Source organism: Panthera leo, chromosome B2, assembly GCF_018350215.1.
Source record: "Panthera leo isolate Ple1 chromosome B2, P.leo_Ple1_pat1.1, whole genome shotgun sequence".
NCBI lineage: Eukaryota > Metazoa > Chordata > Mammalia > Carnivora > Felidae > Panthera > Panthera leo.
The window spans coordinates 16,914,650-16,930,103 of NC_056683.1; the positions used below are offsets into that span (position 1 = coordinate 16,914,650).

General features: G+C 44.3%; 1 protein-coding gene across 4 annotated transcripts in view; it reads left to right on the plus strand.

Moving 5' to 3' along the window:
* Positions 1–15,454, plus strand: part of LOC122219561 (androgen dependent TFPI regulating protein) — an 83,042-nt gene that overhangs the window by 51,272 nt on the left and 16,316 nt on the right. For 3 of the 4 annotated variants that reach the window (XM_042937893.1, XM_042937895.1, XM_042937894.1), the window contains exon 6: positions 5,426–5,577. In XM_042937893.1, the coding sequence (XP_042793827.1) occupies positions 5,426–5,577 (152 nt within the window). Of the gene's footprint in view, positions 1–5,425; positions 5,578–14,294; positions 14,337–15,454 lie in introns of those variants that run through there. The other variant, XM_042937892.1, reaches the window with a different exon arrangement.

Below are 15,454 nucleotides of genomic sequence, written 5' to 3' on the forward strand. Positions count from 1 at the left end.
AGTTAGAGAACTATAGGTGCTGGGGTACCTGGGTGGTTCAGTCGGTTGAGCATCCAACTTCGGCTCAGGTCATGATCTCACAGTCTGTGATTTCGAGCCCACGTCGGGCTCTGTGCTGACAGCTCAGAGCCTAGACCCTACTTTGGATTCTGTGTCTCCTTCTTTCTCTGCCCCTCCCCTGCTCATGCTCTCTCTCTGTCTCAAAAATATACGTTAATATATATATATATGTTATATACATATATGTTATATATATATATGTTATATATATATTATATATATGTTATATATATTATATATGTTATATATATATTATATATATGTTATATATATATGTTATATATATGTTATATATATATTATATATATGTTATATATATATGTTATATATATATTATATATATATACATATAATATATAATATATATAAAGAGGGAACTATAGGTGCTAGTAGAAACACCCCAGAGTCATTTGCTTAAAAATATAAAGAACTTGCTATGTTCCCAGCACTTGGGAAACAGATGTACATGATAGATATAATCCTTGTCCCATTCCAGCTTGAGAAAGACAATCAAATAAACAAGGGTAAGTTCGTGGTAAAGGAAGTATACGGCATAAGAACCTAACTGAATGGGTGTTATGGGATCTTTGGGAAATCTTTTCTAGAGAAATTGACTTATAAGCTGAAACTTGAAGTGTGAGTATGGTTCAGCCAGGCACAGAGCGAGGAGAAGTGTGTCCTAGGAAGCGAAAAGGTCACAGGTGTTCCAGGCAGAGACAACAGCATGAGTGAAAGCCCAGAGCTGCAGTGCTTGGTTTATTTAAGAAACAGAAAAGGGTCTAATATGGATGGATTCTAGATCTGAAGGTGGACAGGTGGGCAGGACAAGGCCAGGTAGGCTGGGTAAAGGAGCTTGGGTATTTTCCTAAAGCATTGGTGGGGTCCACTGGAGGCAGGGGAGTGCCCTGAACAGATTTCTCTTTTGGAAAGATTAATGGATCGCTAGTAGCTTGTGGTAAGGAAAGTGGATTGAAGGGTCTGAGAAAGCCCAGCAAGTAGACAATTACAGAAACCCTTCTGGATGAAGGAGCCTGGACCAAGATTAGGAAATGAGTGCAACAGATAAACAATTAGATGTGGTTTCGTGGGATCTTACATGGGGGCTGGGAAGGAGCTGACATTGACTAAGAAGACATTGATGAATTCCATTTTGGCCTCCATCTGCCTGCCTTCCTTCCTTCCTTCCTTCCTTCCTTCCTTCCTTCCTTCCCCCTCCTCCTCCTCCTCCTCCTCCTCTCTCTCTCTCTCTCTTTCTCTGATTGCCCTTCATTAAATAACTGTACTTCTACCTGCTGTTGTATTTGTATTTTCATTACTTTTCCGCTGACAGTCAATACACTTCTAACTTTCTTCGCGCTTTCTCTGTGAAACTACAGACTTCATTAACTTACCTCAGGAACTTTCCTTTACGGAACCTTATGCTGAAGGAAACAAAAATGAAGTAAATAAAGAGAAACTTTCCAGGCCTCCAGGGGAATGTCCTTATTCACAGACTATCTTACATAAATGTGCATGGAAACTAGGAAGCCCTAATTTCTGGTGTATAAAGTAAACAAAGTGAACTAATTAAAACAATCTGTTTGGAGTGTATTCAGCTCTCCCTGTTGACCCCAAATTCCAGCCCTAGCTCCTTGGGGGTTTACTTTCTGTCCTTTATACCTTCTCTGGTCTGTCATGAGAAGCAGCCATGTAACAAAGAAGTGCTGTAGATATCCTTCTAATGCACATGCCCGTGGGACGCACATCGCACAGAATCCCAATATTGGTAATAATGACAACGTAGGGGAACGAAACCCACAACGTCTCTTAGGCATGAGGACAGTTTTCTTTTCATTTTTTAAAATTTTGTTATTCATTTATTTTGAGAATGGGAGAGGGGAAGAGAGAGAGAGAGGAGAGAGAACCCCAAGCAGTCTCCATCTTGTCAGCACAGAGCCCAATGAGCGGCTTGCACTCACGAACCATGAGATCATGATCTGAATCGAAATCAAGAGTTGGATGTTTAACTGACTGAGTCACCCAGGCACCCGGGCATGAGGACTATTTTTTTTTTAATTTTTTTTTTTAACGTTTATTTATTTTTGAGACAGAGAGAGACAGAGCATGAATGGGGGAGGGTCAGAGAGAGAGGGAGACACAGAATCTGAAACAGGCTCCAGGCTCTGAGCTGTCAGCACAGAGCCCGACACGGGGCTTGAACCCACGGACCGCGAGATCATGACCTGAGCCGAAGTCGGACGCTTCACTGACTGAGCCACCCAGGTGCCCCGCATGAGGGCTATTTTATGTTGATTAGTTTTAAGAAGCAGAAGGTTGAGGAAGAAACTTTGACCTTCACCCAACTGCCTAAAAGAATTTAAATGGAGGGTCTGCTCTGGGAAGGGAGCTGTCCCCATAGATAAGCGCAGTGTAATATGAACTAAGTGAGGGGGACAGGGAGGACCCTAGCAAAGTCTGTTTATGCCGTCCTTGTGTATGGCCCAGCAAACATTCAGTTAACAAATCTCTATTCTCTCTCATCTTCCTGTGAGTTGTCTTCCTTCCCTTTGAAGACCCAGAACACCCTCCCCTATCCCTTGGTTTCAAATGACATCTAAGTTTCCATTGTTTGACTGCATATGGGCCCCATATTCTTGTGGAGCCCCCATACATACAAAATTAAATTTGGTATTCTCCTGTTTGTCACGTGTCCATGTAATTCTTAGACCAGCCAAAAGGACCGTGAAAGGTGGAGGAAATGTTTTCCTCCCAAACAATAATAATTATTGTTTGTTTTGTATCTAGTAAAGTTTTAATTACGTAAAAGAAGCATCTAGATGAGTTTGGGACAGCAGAGTGGTACGAGCATGGCCAGGACTAGGCACCCAGGGCCAGCCTTAGATTGATTTCTACTACCCTAAGACAGATGCTTCCTTGAATTGTTTTTATTCTGGTAAAATACACCTAACAAAAATTTACCATTTTCATTATTTTTAAACTCAGTGGCATCAACTAGTTACAATGTTGTGCAGCCATCACCAACATCCGTCTCTAGGACTTTTTTCTTCCCAAACTGAAAATCTGTACACATGAAACAGTAATCCCCCATTCCCTCCTTCCCACAAGCCCTGACAGCCACCGTTTTGCCTTCTGTCCCTATGGATTTGATCGTATAGTAGGTATTCTCTGGGACTGGTTTATATCCTTGAGGTTCGTTCATGATGTACCATGTGTCAGAATTTCCTTCCTTTTTTATGGGTTAATAATATTCCACTGTGCATCTATGCCACGTTTTACTTATCTCTTCATTCATAGATGGACACTTGGATGCTTCCATGTTTTAGCTCTTGAAAATAATACTGCTGGGGCGCCTGGGTGGCTCAGTCGGTTGGGCGTCCGACTTCAGCTCAGGTCACGATCTCGCGGTCCGTGGGTTCAAGCCCCGCGTCGGGCTCTGTGCTGACAGCTCAGAGCCTGGAGCCTGTTTCAGATTCTGTGTCTCCCTCTCTCTGACCCTCCCCCATTCATGCTCTGTCTCTCTCTGTCTCAAAAATAAATAAACGTTAAAAAAAATTTAAAAAAAATAAACGTTAAAAAAAAGAAAAAGAAAAACGAAAATAATACTGCTATGGACACAGGTATACAAATATGTCTTTGAGTCCTTGCTTTCGATTTTTTGGGGGTAGGTACCAGGAAGTGGCATTGCCAGATCATATGATAATCCTATATCTACCTGTTTGAGTAACTGCCACACTGTTTTCCACAGCAGTCTCTTTGGCTGATGACGTGCTGAGTACCGTTTGTTGGCCATTTGTGTATCTTCTTTGGAAAAAGGTCCATTTATTCTTTTGCCCATTTTTAATGGGGTTGTTTGGGGTGTTTTGTTGCTGTTGTTGAGTTGTAAGAGTACTTTGTATATCATGGATATTAATCCTCTAACAGATACGTGATTTGAAAATATTGTTTCCCATTCCATAGGCTTCCTTGTCACCATATTGATTGTTTTCTGGATGTACAGAGATGGGCCCTTGAATTTCATACCATAGGTGCCTCCCTTGCCTCACCCCAGTCCTGACGCTGATTTTAGTCCTTGTCTCTTCCATAAGCATTTGAAAAATCTAAAGCATTTTAAACAATTCAGAGTACACTTGGGTTTCTGAAAGTTTAATTAAGCTCAGAATTTTATTCTTCCCTCTGAACTGATAACCTAGGGCATCAAAATTTGCCTGTTGTTTCTGAAGCATGACCCGGTCTATCCTAATTGTTACTGGAGACAGGGAGCCTCAAAGAAAGGTTGCTAAGACCCCTCTGTGCCATCCCTAAGAAGGGGAAAGCTTTAAAACTCTTATTAAATGATCCCCGTGGGCCAGACAGTATTTTATTTTACACGGGTTAACTCCCTTAATCTTGATGACAGCTTTATAATATGGACGCTGTTTGCACCCCTCATGTTTCACATGAGGGCAGGAGGCAGAGGGGGTTCAATAAACAGCTAAAGGTAAGAGAGGTAATAGGTGGCAGAACTAGACTTTGAATCACAGAAGGCTGGTTTCAGACTCTGTCCGCTTCACCAATTATAAACTCTGCTAGATACATCATCTTCCCCATGTTTAATTTTAAAAGTTATTTCAGATTTTGGCATCGGGCGATGCAGTTGGTTTCCAGCACGCTGCCTTTGCAGGCTTCTCTTAGATATCGTGGCTCCTCTCCCGGCATTTCTTTTCCTTCTCTTGGCTTACAGAAGTGACTTCTATTTTATCCTCACGTGAGCAAGATCCGAACCTCCTGTAAATCCATCCTTCCCTACCGCACACCGTATCCGTGGCTAGATTCGTGAGCTGAAAATCGGGGCCAACAATTAAACCTCTCCTACCTCTAAAAGGCTTATTGCAATAGAGCAACGAGGTTCCATCTCTGTCCCTCCTACCCTAAGAGACTCAGGGCTACACCTGACTCTTAGGTGCAGAAACGCAAACCCCACTTGTCTGGCTGAGAGCCAGAAAATGATGCCATCTCGGCAAGTTCAATGTCTCGGCAGGCCCTACCTCTCAGGGAAAAGAATAATTCGCGTCCTCACATACTCTCTTCGGCTGATGATGTGTTTGATGTTCTCCCATATTCTTTCACCAGCATCGAATTTTAATGGATTAGGTAGAAGAGCCCAGCACACCTTATGAAATAGGATGTCTCTTTGAATCAAGCCTATTTATCCAGAAAAGAATCACTTCTGTAGGTTTGTGGAGCACCTCAGCTGTTGACAAATGATCCCCATGGCTTCTTTTCATCTGCCTGGGCTCCAGAACCCCATTGATCTTGAGGATAAAGCGGCTTTGCCACCACGCCACCCCCCATCGTCCTAATTATTGTGATTTGTCATTATCTGCAGGGTCCTATGGATCTACTCTGAGACCGGTACGTGGGTGTATCCTTTGTTTGCCAGACTCAGCCCGGTGGGGCTGACAGCCTTCTTCTCCCTCAGCTACATCTTTACCGCCAGCATTTATCTACTTGGAGAGAAGCTCAACCACTGGAAATGGGGTCAGTTTATTTCTCTTTTACCTACAGAGACACATCTTCCTTACACTCTCTCCACTCCTCCTGAAAACAGAGGGAGAGTCTAGTCCAAAGCAGAAGGAAGCGGTCCTTGATGGCTCTGTCCAGAAGACTCAGGTCCTACCAAAGCAGACAAAGGGAAAAAGCCTGGAAGAAGTTTGCATTTTCTTAAAGGACCCCATCACATTCTTTCCCTGCCCACACCCCCCCCCCCACTACACACACACAGCACCTCCTTTAACTTTAAGGCTAAAAATAATCTTATTTAGAGAGTTCAGGACCCAGAGCAAGAGCAAGGTGTCACTATCCTCGCATGAAAAACTGAACTCAGAGTCTTCCTCCCTTAAGCGAGGGACTGAGCGATCCAAGCTGTTAAATGTCAAGGTTTTCTTCTTGAAGGGTGTGGGTCCAGATGACCTCTTAGTTCTCACCCTCAGTAGCGCTTTCCCAGACGGCCTCCCATCCCTCTCCCATTCGGCTGCTTCTCAACCCTTAGCACAACATTTACCAGATAAAATCACCCCCTGTACTTGAGATGGGAATTGTCATTTAGACAGGGTCTTAGGCCAAGTGAATAGGTCAGCAAGCTAAGCTTCCCAATTCTAGGTGGTTGGAACCATATTGCTTCTTCATTAAAAAAAAAAAAAAAAAAAAAAAAAAAAAAAAAAAAAAAACAACTTAGCTGACTTTAAAATAGATTTTCTTTGATTCCTTGCTCCCCCCACTGCCCCGACCCCCAGAACATTATTTTGTTGGGGAAGTAACTATCAAAAAGTCAGGCTGCAAAATAATCATGATTTTTTTTCCCCACCCAAAGGGAAGTACAGGAACTCTCCCCTGATTTTGTATATAAGGAAGACAAGAGTCACATACAGTCCCCCACATCACTCGCCCACATGCCATTCTGTTCTATCAAAATAGAAATGGCAGAAGTGGCTTCTTCCGCCCAATCTATGAACTGGTGTGAAAACATAAGCCCGTGTATGCAAAAAAGAAAAAAAAAGAAAGAAAAAGAAAAGAAAAACAACATGACAGTTTCAGAAGCTTCAGTACAAGAGTGTATATTTCTGAGAGGAGAATGAGACCCTAGAGAAATAAGCAGGCAACTTGGCTTTTTCACTTGTTTTCTCCTTTTGGAGAATTTAACTGGTTGGGGAAATCTTAAAGGCAATATCCTTGAAAGCAAACACTTAAAAACCAGTTCATTCATGTTATGTTTATTTATTCCCAAAATCAGCATTCCAAATCGCAGGAAATTATCCGGGGGGGCGGGGAATTTGTTGACATTTCAGATGTGTTGACATCTAATTCTAACTGGTTTGGCAACTTGAAGTTCTTGGTAAGGATTTTTGATGTCTTCCATATATATATATATATATATATATATATATATATGAAGAAAGAAAAAAAGAACCTAATCCATTTGAAATGTGACAGAAACAAGACGTGCAGAGAAAAATATGATTACTCAGGGCTTAGAGAACGTTAACTTTTTAAAACAACTGTATTGAATTCAATAATGATGAATTTTTAAGTTCTTATTCTACAGTGGCTTTTAAACATCCACTGAATTAAAAATCTTTTCACCAAATTTAGTAGTATTGAGATCACTATGTTCAACACAAAGCTCTTTTTTTTTTTTTACGTTCATTTATTTTGAGAGAGACAGAGATAGTATGAGTGGGGGAGGGGCAGAGAGAGAGAGAGAGAGAGAGAAAGAATCCCAGGCAGGATCTGCACTGTCAGCAAGGAGACTGACACAGGGCTTGAACCTGCAAAACCGTGAGATCCTGACCTGAGCCCAAACCAAGAGTCATGCCTAACCGACTGAGCCACCCAGGTGCCCCACAACACAAAGTGCATTTAAATAAGCTTCGTTGGTTAAGAACTACATCTAATTTTTCACTACAGTTAGGTCCCAATGAGTAACTAGGCTAGGGTCAACACGTGGACCCTCACATGCACACATGGGAATGTTTATGTGAGTGATAGAGATTACTGTGGGTGGCCACGCATCCCTCTCCTCTCTCTAGATTTTTAAGAAATCTAGAGTCTCCTTAAAGAATAGACTGAGTCAAAAGTCCTATATAGCATCAGAATAAGATCATAAATGGGTTAAATTCTAAACAGATCATAATTACAAATGGTCTAATAAGAATTAAAAGAGAAATTAGAGGGGCGCCTGGGTGGCTCAGTGGGTTAAGCTTCCGACTCTTGGCTTCCGCTCGGAGCATGATCTCACAATTCGTGAGTTCGAGCCCCGCGTCAGGCTCTGCGCTGACAGCACGGAGCCTACTTGGGATTTCTCTCTCCCTGTTTCTCTGCCCCTCCCTGGCTTGCTCGTGCTCTCTCTCTCTCTCTTTTAAAAAAATAAATAAATAAACATTTTAAAAAATTTAAAAGAGAGGGAGAAATTAGATCACTTAACATTCCAATGGCAGTGAACACTTTTAAATTGCCTAAAAGTAAACAGAACTATCTATGTGAACACACTTTCTCACGTCTTAGTCTCCTTAAAACACTTTAAGCCTTCCCCAATTTACAGATGAAAATCCAAGTTCTTGGGATGACACATGAGGGTCTCTGTGAACCAATCCCTGCCTTGGCTTCTCCTCTGCTTTTTCTAAATGTGTGCCCCAGCACCCGCAAATTGCTTGTTTTCTTTACACATTGATGCTGTTCCTCACCATCCTGGGCTTCAGTCTCTCACATTCCCCAGTCTTTGCCTGTCTCGCACCCACTGAATCATATCAACTCACCCCTTCCAGGAAGCCTTCTCTGGTCTGCACAGAGATTTGTTTTTACCCTAGACCCTGAGTTCTATAAGGGTTAGGGTATGTCTTCTCCATCTTTGAATCTCCCCTTTCCATTAGCTTATCCCATGGATGAATCAATGCAGACAAAAGATATCTGAGGGTTCTTCTGTCTAGGCATTTAATGGGATTTTGTGCACAAGGATTCTGGATATAGTGGTCAAGGAGTGACTCTGATGGTTGGAGATTAAAGCACTGGACGGAGAGTTTAAGGAGTAGAGACAGTGACGCTATGGAATCCTGGTTGGGGAGCTGTTGAAAAGAGATGCACGTTATGGCAGGCGGTGCAAAGCGGGGGGTAGAGCCCTGGGCTAGAAATCAGGAAACTAGGCTACGTCCCCCACCAAGCCACAAACGGGCCACGTAAGTAAGCTGTGTCAGTACCCTTCAACGACTCAGTGATGGGACCTTATGCCAGTTTGCCTCGGACAGTCCTGGTTAATGCCTGCCACGCCAGTGTGCATGTAGCTTAGCCTTGTCGAGGCTTGGACGATCAACCGTGTGGTTCTTCTACCTCGGGTTCCTCTCCGAACCTTCTGTTCTGGATCCAGGGAGAGACGAAGGCAGCCACCTCCTCGGTCCAAATCCGGGGCTCCCTCGATTTTGTCACCTGTTCACACCTGAGCTTCCTTGGATGAGAGCAAAACTCTAAGGAGTGCTTTGGTGACACAGGGGGAGGTGGTGGTTAGGGGAAAAACTCTGTGCCAGACTGCCCGGGTTCCTACCTTGGTCCTACTCCTGGTAGGCCTGTGACACCGGGCAAGGCACTGAATAGTGCCTTCACAGTAGTGTTCCCGTTTTCCTTGCGTGTCACAGAGACAATCCTAGTAGCCTCCTCCTAACATCCCGGAAAACCGTAAACGATGGGAGAAGTGTCAAGTGACTAGCGCAGGGCCTGGCACATAGAACCCGTGACCATTGCCGTTAACGTCATTCTCCCTCCTCAGAACCCAGTCACCTTTTCTATGCGGACATTCCCATCCTCTCCCTCAGTTTTATGCATCAATGACCAGTTTCCCCAGCCGAAGGCCCTTGCAAAGCAACAATCACACAGCTGCGGGCAAATCGACAGAGGTGAAACAATTCTTACAAAGCTAGAGTGATGGAGGAGGTCAGGCTAACCGAGGCTGGAATTAATCAGAATCCCCGGTTCTGAAATCCTGAGACACAGCGCGGTCCGCTCAGGAGTTATCAGCCAAGCACCAAGTGGTCAAGAAAATACCAGTGAGGACCCATCGACCATGCGAGGAACTCTCTAGCAACGGTCCTTAATCTCCTCGCCACGTTGTAAAATCACTGTTGCTAAGTCACTGGGGGCGTTTGAGAAACACTGATCCTCGGGTCCACCCCAGACCAATGACGTCGCTGTCTCTGGTGGTGGGTCCTTGGCTTCGATAGTTTTCAGAGCTTTCCAGTTACTGTGGTTTGCAGGCAACGTCCGGAGCCACCATCTCAGAGCAGCACTTCCCAGACTTGAATGCACCTCCAGCTCTTGCTAACACGAGAAAATGTTAAAATGCAGTAGATTCGGCAGATTTGAGGTATGGCAGGGCATTCTGGCCTTCCGATGCCTACACCCAAAGAAAGATACTGATGCTGCTGGCCTGTTGCAGTGATGGCCACAGTGGCTGAACGCCTACCCTCTTCCTACCTCCTCGCGTGTCACGTTGGTGGGTGACAGTGGGGAGGAGTGAGAAGGGCCGTAGGAAAAGGTGATGCCGGTGATCACATGTAAACCTGGATAGTACGTGATGTCCCCCAGGAGCACGCAGACTCACGGGACCGGCCCTGTGTGCAGGGAGACAAATGCTATCAGGCCCTCAGGAAGGTCTTGCTGGTCTCCAAGGGGATGCTGTGGCCCGAAGAGCTCTCAGGCGGTGCCAGAGGGCCACCCTGCCTGACTTGTCGCCATCTCACCCCCCTTCTTGTGCTAGCTGTCATGTGTTACAGGACAGAGGACTGGACCAGCACTGGGTCACTTTGGGGGGACCAGACGTCCACCAGGAAAGATTCGATTTCTACTTTTCGGGCCGAGTTAGATGGAACATACATTTCAAACGATAGTAGAATCAGGCAAGGTGAAACAGCCTCTGGCAGATTGGTGTAAGCTTGGCCCGCCATGTCTGAGCACCTAGGGAGGCCCCAGACATATTCTTTCCACCCTGATTTGGAGAAAGGGACTGTCAAGGGATTCCGGTTCAGGCTTCCTTGTCTGCCATTTAAGTACTGAATTTTCTTTCTTTTCTTGTTTTCTCCTTGATAAGACACAAGAATGCTGACGTCCAGATGCAGGTCTCTTCCTCAGGAAGAGAAACACAACCCACAAGACAGGTCAGGCACAGGAAGGAGCTAAGTGCCTCCAGGACATCATGGCAAAGCCTCTTATATGTAGCTGTGGCCAGAGACGTAATCAGCTTATCTCTGGCCCCTGACCCCTCTTCTTACATTCCTGAGAGACTTGTGCCCGGAATCAGACTATCCTTTGTCAGGGCCTGAGACCACAAATCCTCGTCTTCCTAAGGAGAGTTTATAAACTGAAAATTCTAGTCTAACCAAGTGACTTTGTCTATGGCTAGGACAGAATAACGTTAAGGCCTTCCTTTAATACTATTTTCTGTAGACAGGATCTTTTTTTTTAGTGTTTATTTACTTATTTGGAGGGAAAGAGTGAATGAGACTAGGGGCAGGAAAGGGGGAGAGAGAGAGAGAGAGAGAGAGAGAGAGAGAGACTCCACACTCAGCACAGAGCCCAACTCAGGGTGATACCATGACCCTGGGGTAGTGACCTGAGCTGAAATCAAGAGCCCAGCACTTCACCGACTGAGCTGCCCAGGGGCCCCTGTAGACCAGATATTTTAAAAGGGAGATTTCATTGTTGAAACTGCTTAGAGGCCATCTAGTCAACCTCTTTAGTTTTATACATGAAGATATTTGCTTTGCGATTTTTTTCTCTCTTGCATATTGCCCCTGATCATTTCCTCACAAAAGAATCTTATCAGGAGATGACTCCATATGCATTTCTTTTTATTTATTTTTTATTTTTTTAAATGTTTGTTCATTTTCGAGAGAGTGAGACAGAGCACAAGCGGGGGAGGAGAAGAGAAACAGGGAGACACAGACTCTGAAGCAGGCTCCAGGCTCTGAGCCGTCAGCCCAGAGCCCAACGTGGGGCTTGAACTTGCGAGCATTAAGATCACGACCTGAGCCAAAGTCAGAGGCTTAACTGACTGAGCCACTCAGGCGCCCCAGTCCGTATGTATTTCTAAAGCGTGGTCTCACAGGAGCAGCATTCAGTCAACAACAAAATTGCATCTCCTTTTTGCCTTTCTTGCCCTGATTTCATCTCCCTCAGCTCAAACAGAGTCCAAACTGGATTATTGCTTCTCCTCCTTTCACTGCCTCTTTCCTCACGAGGGTTTCTCCAGCCAGAACCTCGAATCCATCGCCTTCCTGCTACGTCTGCACTGAAACTTTTACTCATTCATGTGCAAACCTCATTCTTCTAACACCTCCTATCTCCCCAGCCATCTGCCTTCTCACCCTTTTCCAAGCCAACCCGCATAAACTAGGCAAATATTCTTCAAGTTTTCAGTTCAAAGTCTAGCAGCAGTAGCTTTTGTGATTGTAGATACATAGGTGTAAATCTTTGTGAATGTAATGTTTTTACTTACTCTGTTTTCTGACTATTGGAATAATAAGGAATATAATTACATATGGTACCCATAGTGATGTTGGTTAAAAGAATGGGTTGTGTTTTTTTTTTTTGCCATGACAGCACAAAACGTTTGGATCTTGCACAAGACAAACGTTAAATGCTTGGCCTAAAATGTCTCTACTCCTTGGTATCTAACAGAAGATTAAGAAAGGACTAACATGAGGCAGGGGTGGACGTAGCTCCCTAACTCCCTGCCAACTCCTAGTGGGCATCCCGCGGGAAGAACCGTCCTGCCACGAAGAAAAGAGCGATAACAAACATTGTTTCCCTGTCAGAATTTGGAGTCCTTGTTGTGAACTTTGCGTAAGGTAATACTATCCATTACTAAGTCAACGGTTCCTTTATCTCCAGCCACGTGCTGTGGAATCGTGGTCAGAGACCAATTCTGAGCATTCAAAGAAGCCTACACACCTCTCAGTTCTGTGAGAATCCAGGACTAAGGACCCACCCCTACCTGCCAGAAACAAAAAGAAAAATATGGTTTCTGTGACGTTCACACCACGGAGGTCACTACAGAAGAAATGATTGTTGGAAGTCCACACAGAGACATACTCGATGCCTTCTCTAATGTGTTTGTGGGTATATGGAAATGTCTCAGTGCTCCGTCTAGCTGTTTAGTGTTAGACGTGGGAGATTCTGATCCAGGAGAAAGAGCCACCTGCGCTCCTCCCACAAAGGAACTTCCTGCCACCACTTCCGGTCCTGGGCTCTTTCTAAGTCTTCAGTTTCTGTCGTGTTTCTTAAATGGAGAAGGACTCTCCAATCATTGGCAACTGGGGTTGCAGAAGTATGGTTATGGTTACAGTTACACTTGAGGGGCTGGGGGGTTGGTAAACAGCATGGATAAAGAGAGTTTTAGGAACCTTCAAAGGGACAGCGGGGAGGCGGGGGGACAAAGGTGAGAAGCTTATGTTGCCCAAGATCTTGAACAGGAAGGAATTAATGTGTCATTTAGCTGAAAAAGGATTCATTAGAGACAAAATGGGTACGCTTCAGAAAAGAGGAGGTCCTTTGTTTGTAGTCAGAGACCTGGGGAGGAGAGAAACTACATGGAAAATGAAAAATAAGTGAGATCATAAATGAAAATGACATGAAGCCTGTAAAGCTGGATATATTAAGAAGGCTTCTCTGGAGTGACTGAGGGTATCTGGATTGATGAGTAGAAGAATAAGAGAGAGGACTGTCCTTAAGTGTTGAGAGACATGAATGCAGGATGGCCCCAAAGGCTGTGTGATTAGGAGTCTGCTGTCCTAGAAAATCAGTGTGATAAGGGGGATTTCAGGTCATCAGTCACTACAGCCCCCGAGAAGGGGACTTCTAGCAAAATAAAATTAGTAGAAGATATTTAAGGATATAATTGATGGAGGGGGCAGAATCTGAAGGGTGAAGCATGAAACTAGGGGCATGAGGTCGCTGTGGCACAAAGCCAGAACTAACAGGGCTCTGGAATGGGCAAGGAGAGGCTGACTTGAGAAAAGCTTTCGAAGTAGGATTGTTAACATTTGGCAACAGGTGGAAAGGATAATGCATTCGTGAGGTGTTAGACATTTCAGAGCTTGTGTGAAGATGTATGATCAATAAAGACGGAGGTACCAACCTGGCTGAATGGAAGTGATTCTAGAACTCTAATGCTATAATTTCAGTAGAAGAATGCCCCTCTCAAGAGCTTACTAGAATCTAATATGCCAGTACTTTTCCATTCTGGTAAGGTGATTCGATGAGAGGTTGCGGAATGAACCCTAAATAGGTGAACAGCCACTCTTCTATTTCTCCTCTAATTTGATGTCTCTTCATCTCCGAAAAGATTGCAACAATTTGCAACAATCTCCGAGTTAGTCGATGGGTGGTGTGCCGCCTGTAAAGACTTGACCAAAAGCGACATCAGTCAGTGCACATTAGACATGCAGAAGCCTTGAAGGCAAATGGAACCATTGGTCAACAGGCTAGCTGTGAGCCAAGCACCAAATGAGGACAACAGAGTCACTTCTTACCCTCTCTGGAGAGGTGGTAGGTTTTCAGAACTTCGTAAAGTGCATCTACTTGCCTTGGGATAATTGCCCTTGATCTTCCACTGGCCCAAGGCACAGTGAATGTCTATTCACACAAGAATACCCATTAGGGAAACCCTGAAGTTTGATCTCTCTCTCTCTCTCTCTCTGTTCTTCATTGTGCAGGTGACATGATCCAGCCAAGGAAGAAGAGGAAGTGATCACAGGCCATTTTTTAAGAACAAAAGAGGAAGAAAACATGAGATACTTCTCTTTTCTTTTCTTTCTTTTCTTTTCTTTCTGGTTGGCGGGGAGGTGATAGAGTCAGATAGGAAGGCAGAAAGGACAGAGGATGATATTAAATTTAATAGGAGGGTTTCTGAAGGTAGCTTAATTTGGGGACTCTTCGTTTTTTGAAAGGTTTTACTGGACATGTAAAGGTTTTACTGGACAGTTGTTCAAAAACAACTGCTATCTCAGAATCTGTTCCCTTCTTCTGGCCTCTGCGGTCAAAATCTGGCCAAAGGCCAAGGAAATTTGCATAAATTTGGCGTTAGAGAATGCTTAGGAGAGAGAAAGCAACTTAGGGTCGTCAAAACTCTTCACTTTAGAGAGGAGGGTGCTGAGGACCTAGATAAAAAGTAACCTGCATGAGGGCCAAAGACAATCGCATTTGTCCCCCCGATCTTCTACTTCTCAGTCCGGTGCCATTTTTAATAACCCCAACTTTCCTAAAAGCAAGTATTTTCGTAAACTAGTCATTTTCACGGATTGCTCATCTATTTTGTTTTCCACAGTCTAGACATAAATGTAGGGAGACGGGTGCTGCCGAAGTTGTCTGTCCACCTCACAGGATAGCAAACTGATTGGTGCAATGAGACAGTTAAGTTGTAAAAAAAAATATGGGGAAATCTGTCCATCTTGGGAGCGAGCATCTGGGGCAGGTCCAAAGACGGGACACAGCAATGTCATCAACATCTCTTCCATTCAAATGTGGATTACTTCATCAAATAAATGTACCTCTTGGGGAGCAAGTGATGGGAAGTGACATGGCCCTGAGGCGCCCCGAGAACACGTTGGTACAAAACACCTCGCTGAGTGAGCTCTTATGGTTTAACAAAGCTGACTGCCGGTTGACTAACAACGCACATCCGTGAACCCTACTTTGATCTTCCTAGGGGGTTTTTGTGGGTCTTTCTTTACAGGGTCTTTATTTACTGGGCCTTCATTTTGTAAAGAACATGGATAACAAGGGTTTACATGTGGGTCAACATGTTGGAGTCTGGCAGCGTGTCACCAGGTCCCGTTGGGTTGGGTGTGGGTCCCAGAGTAGACTGTGCTTGGGC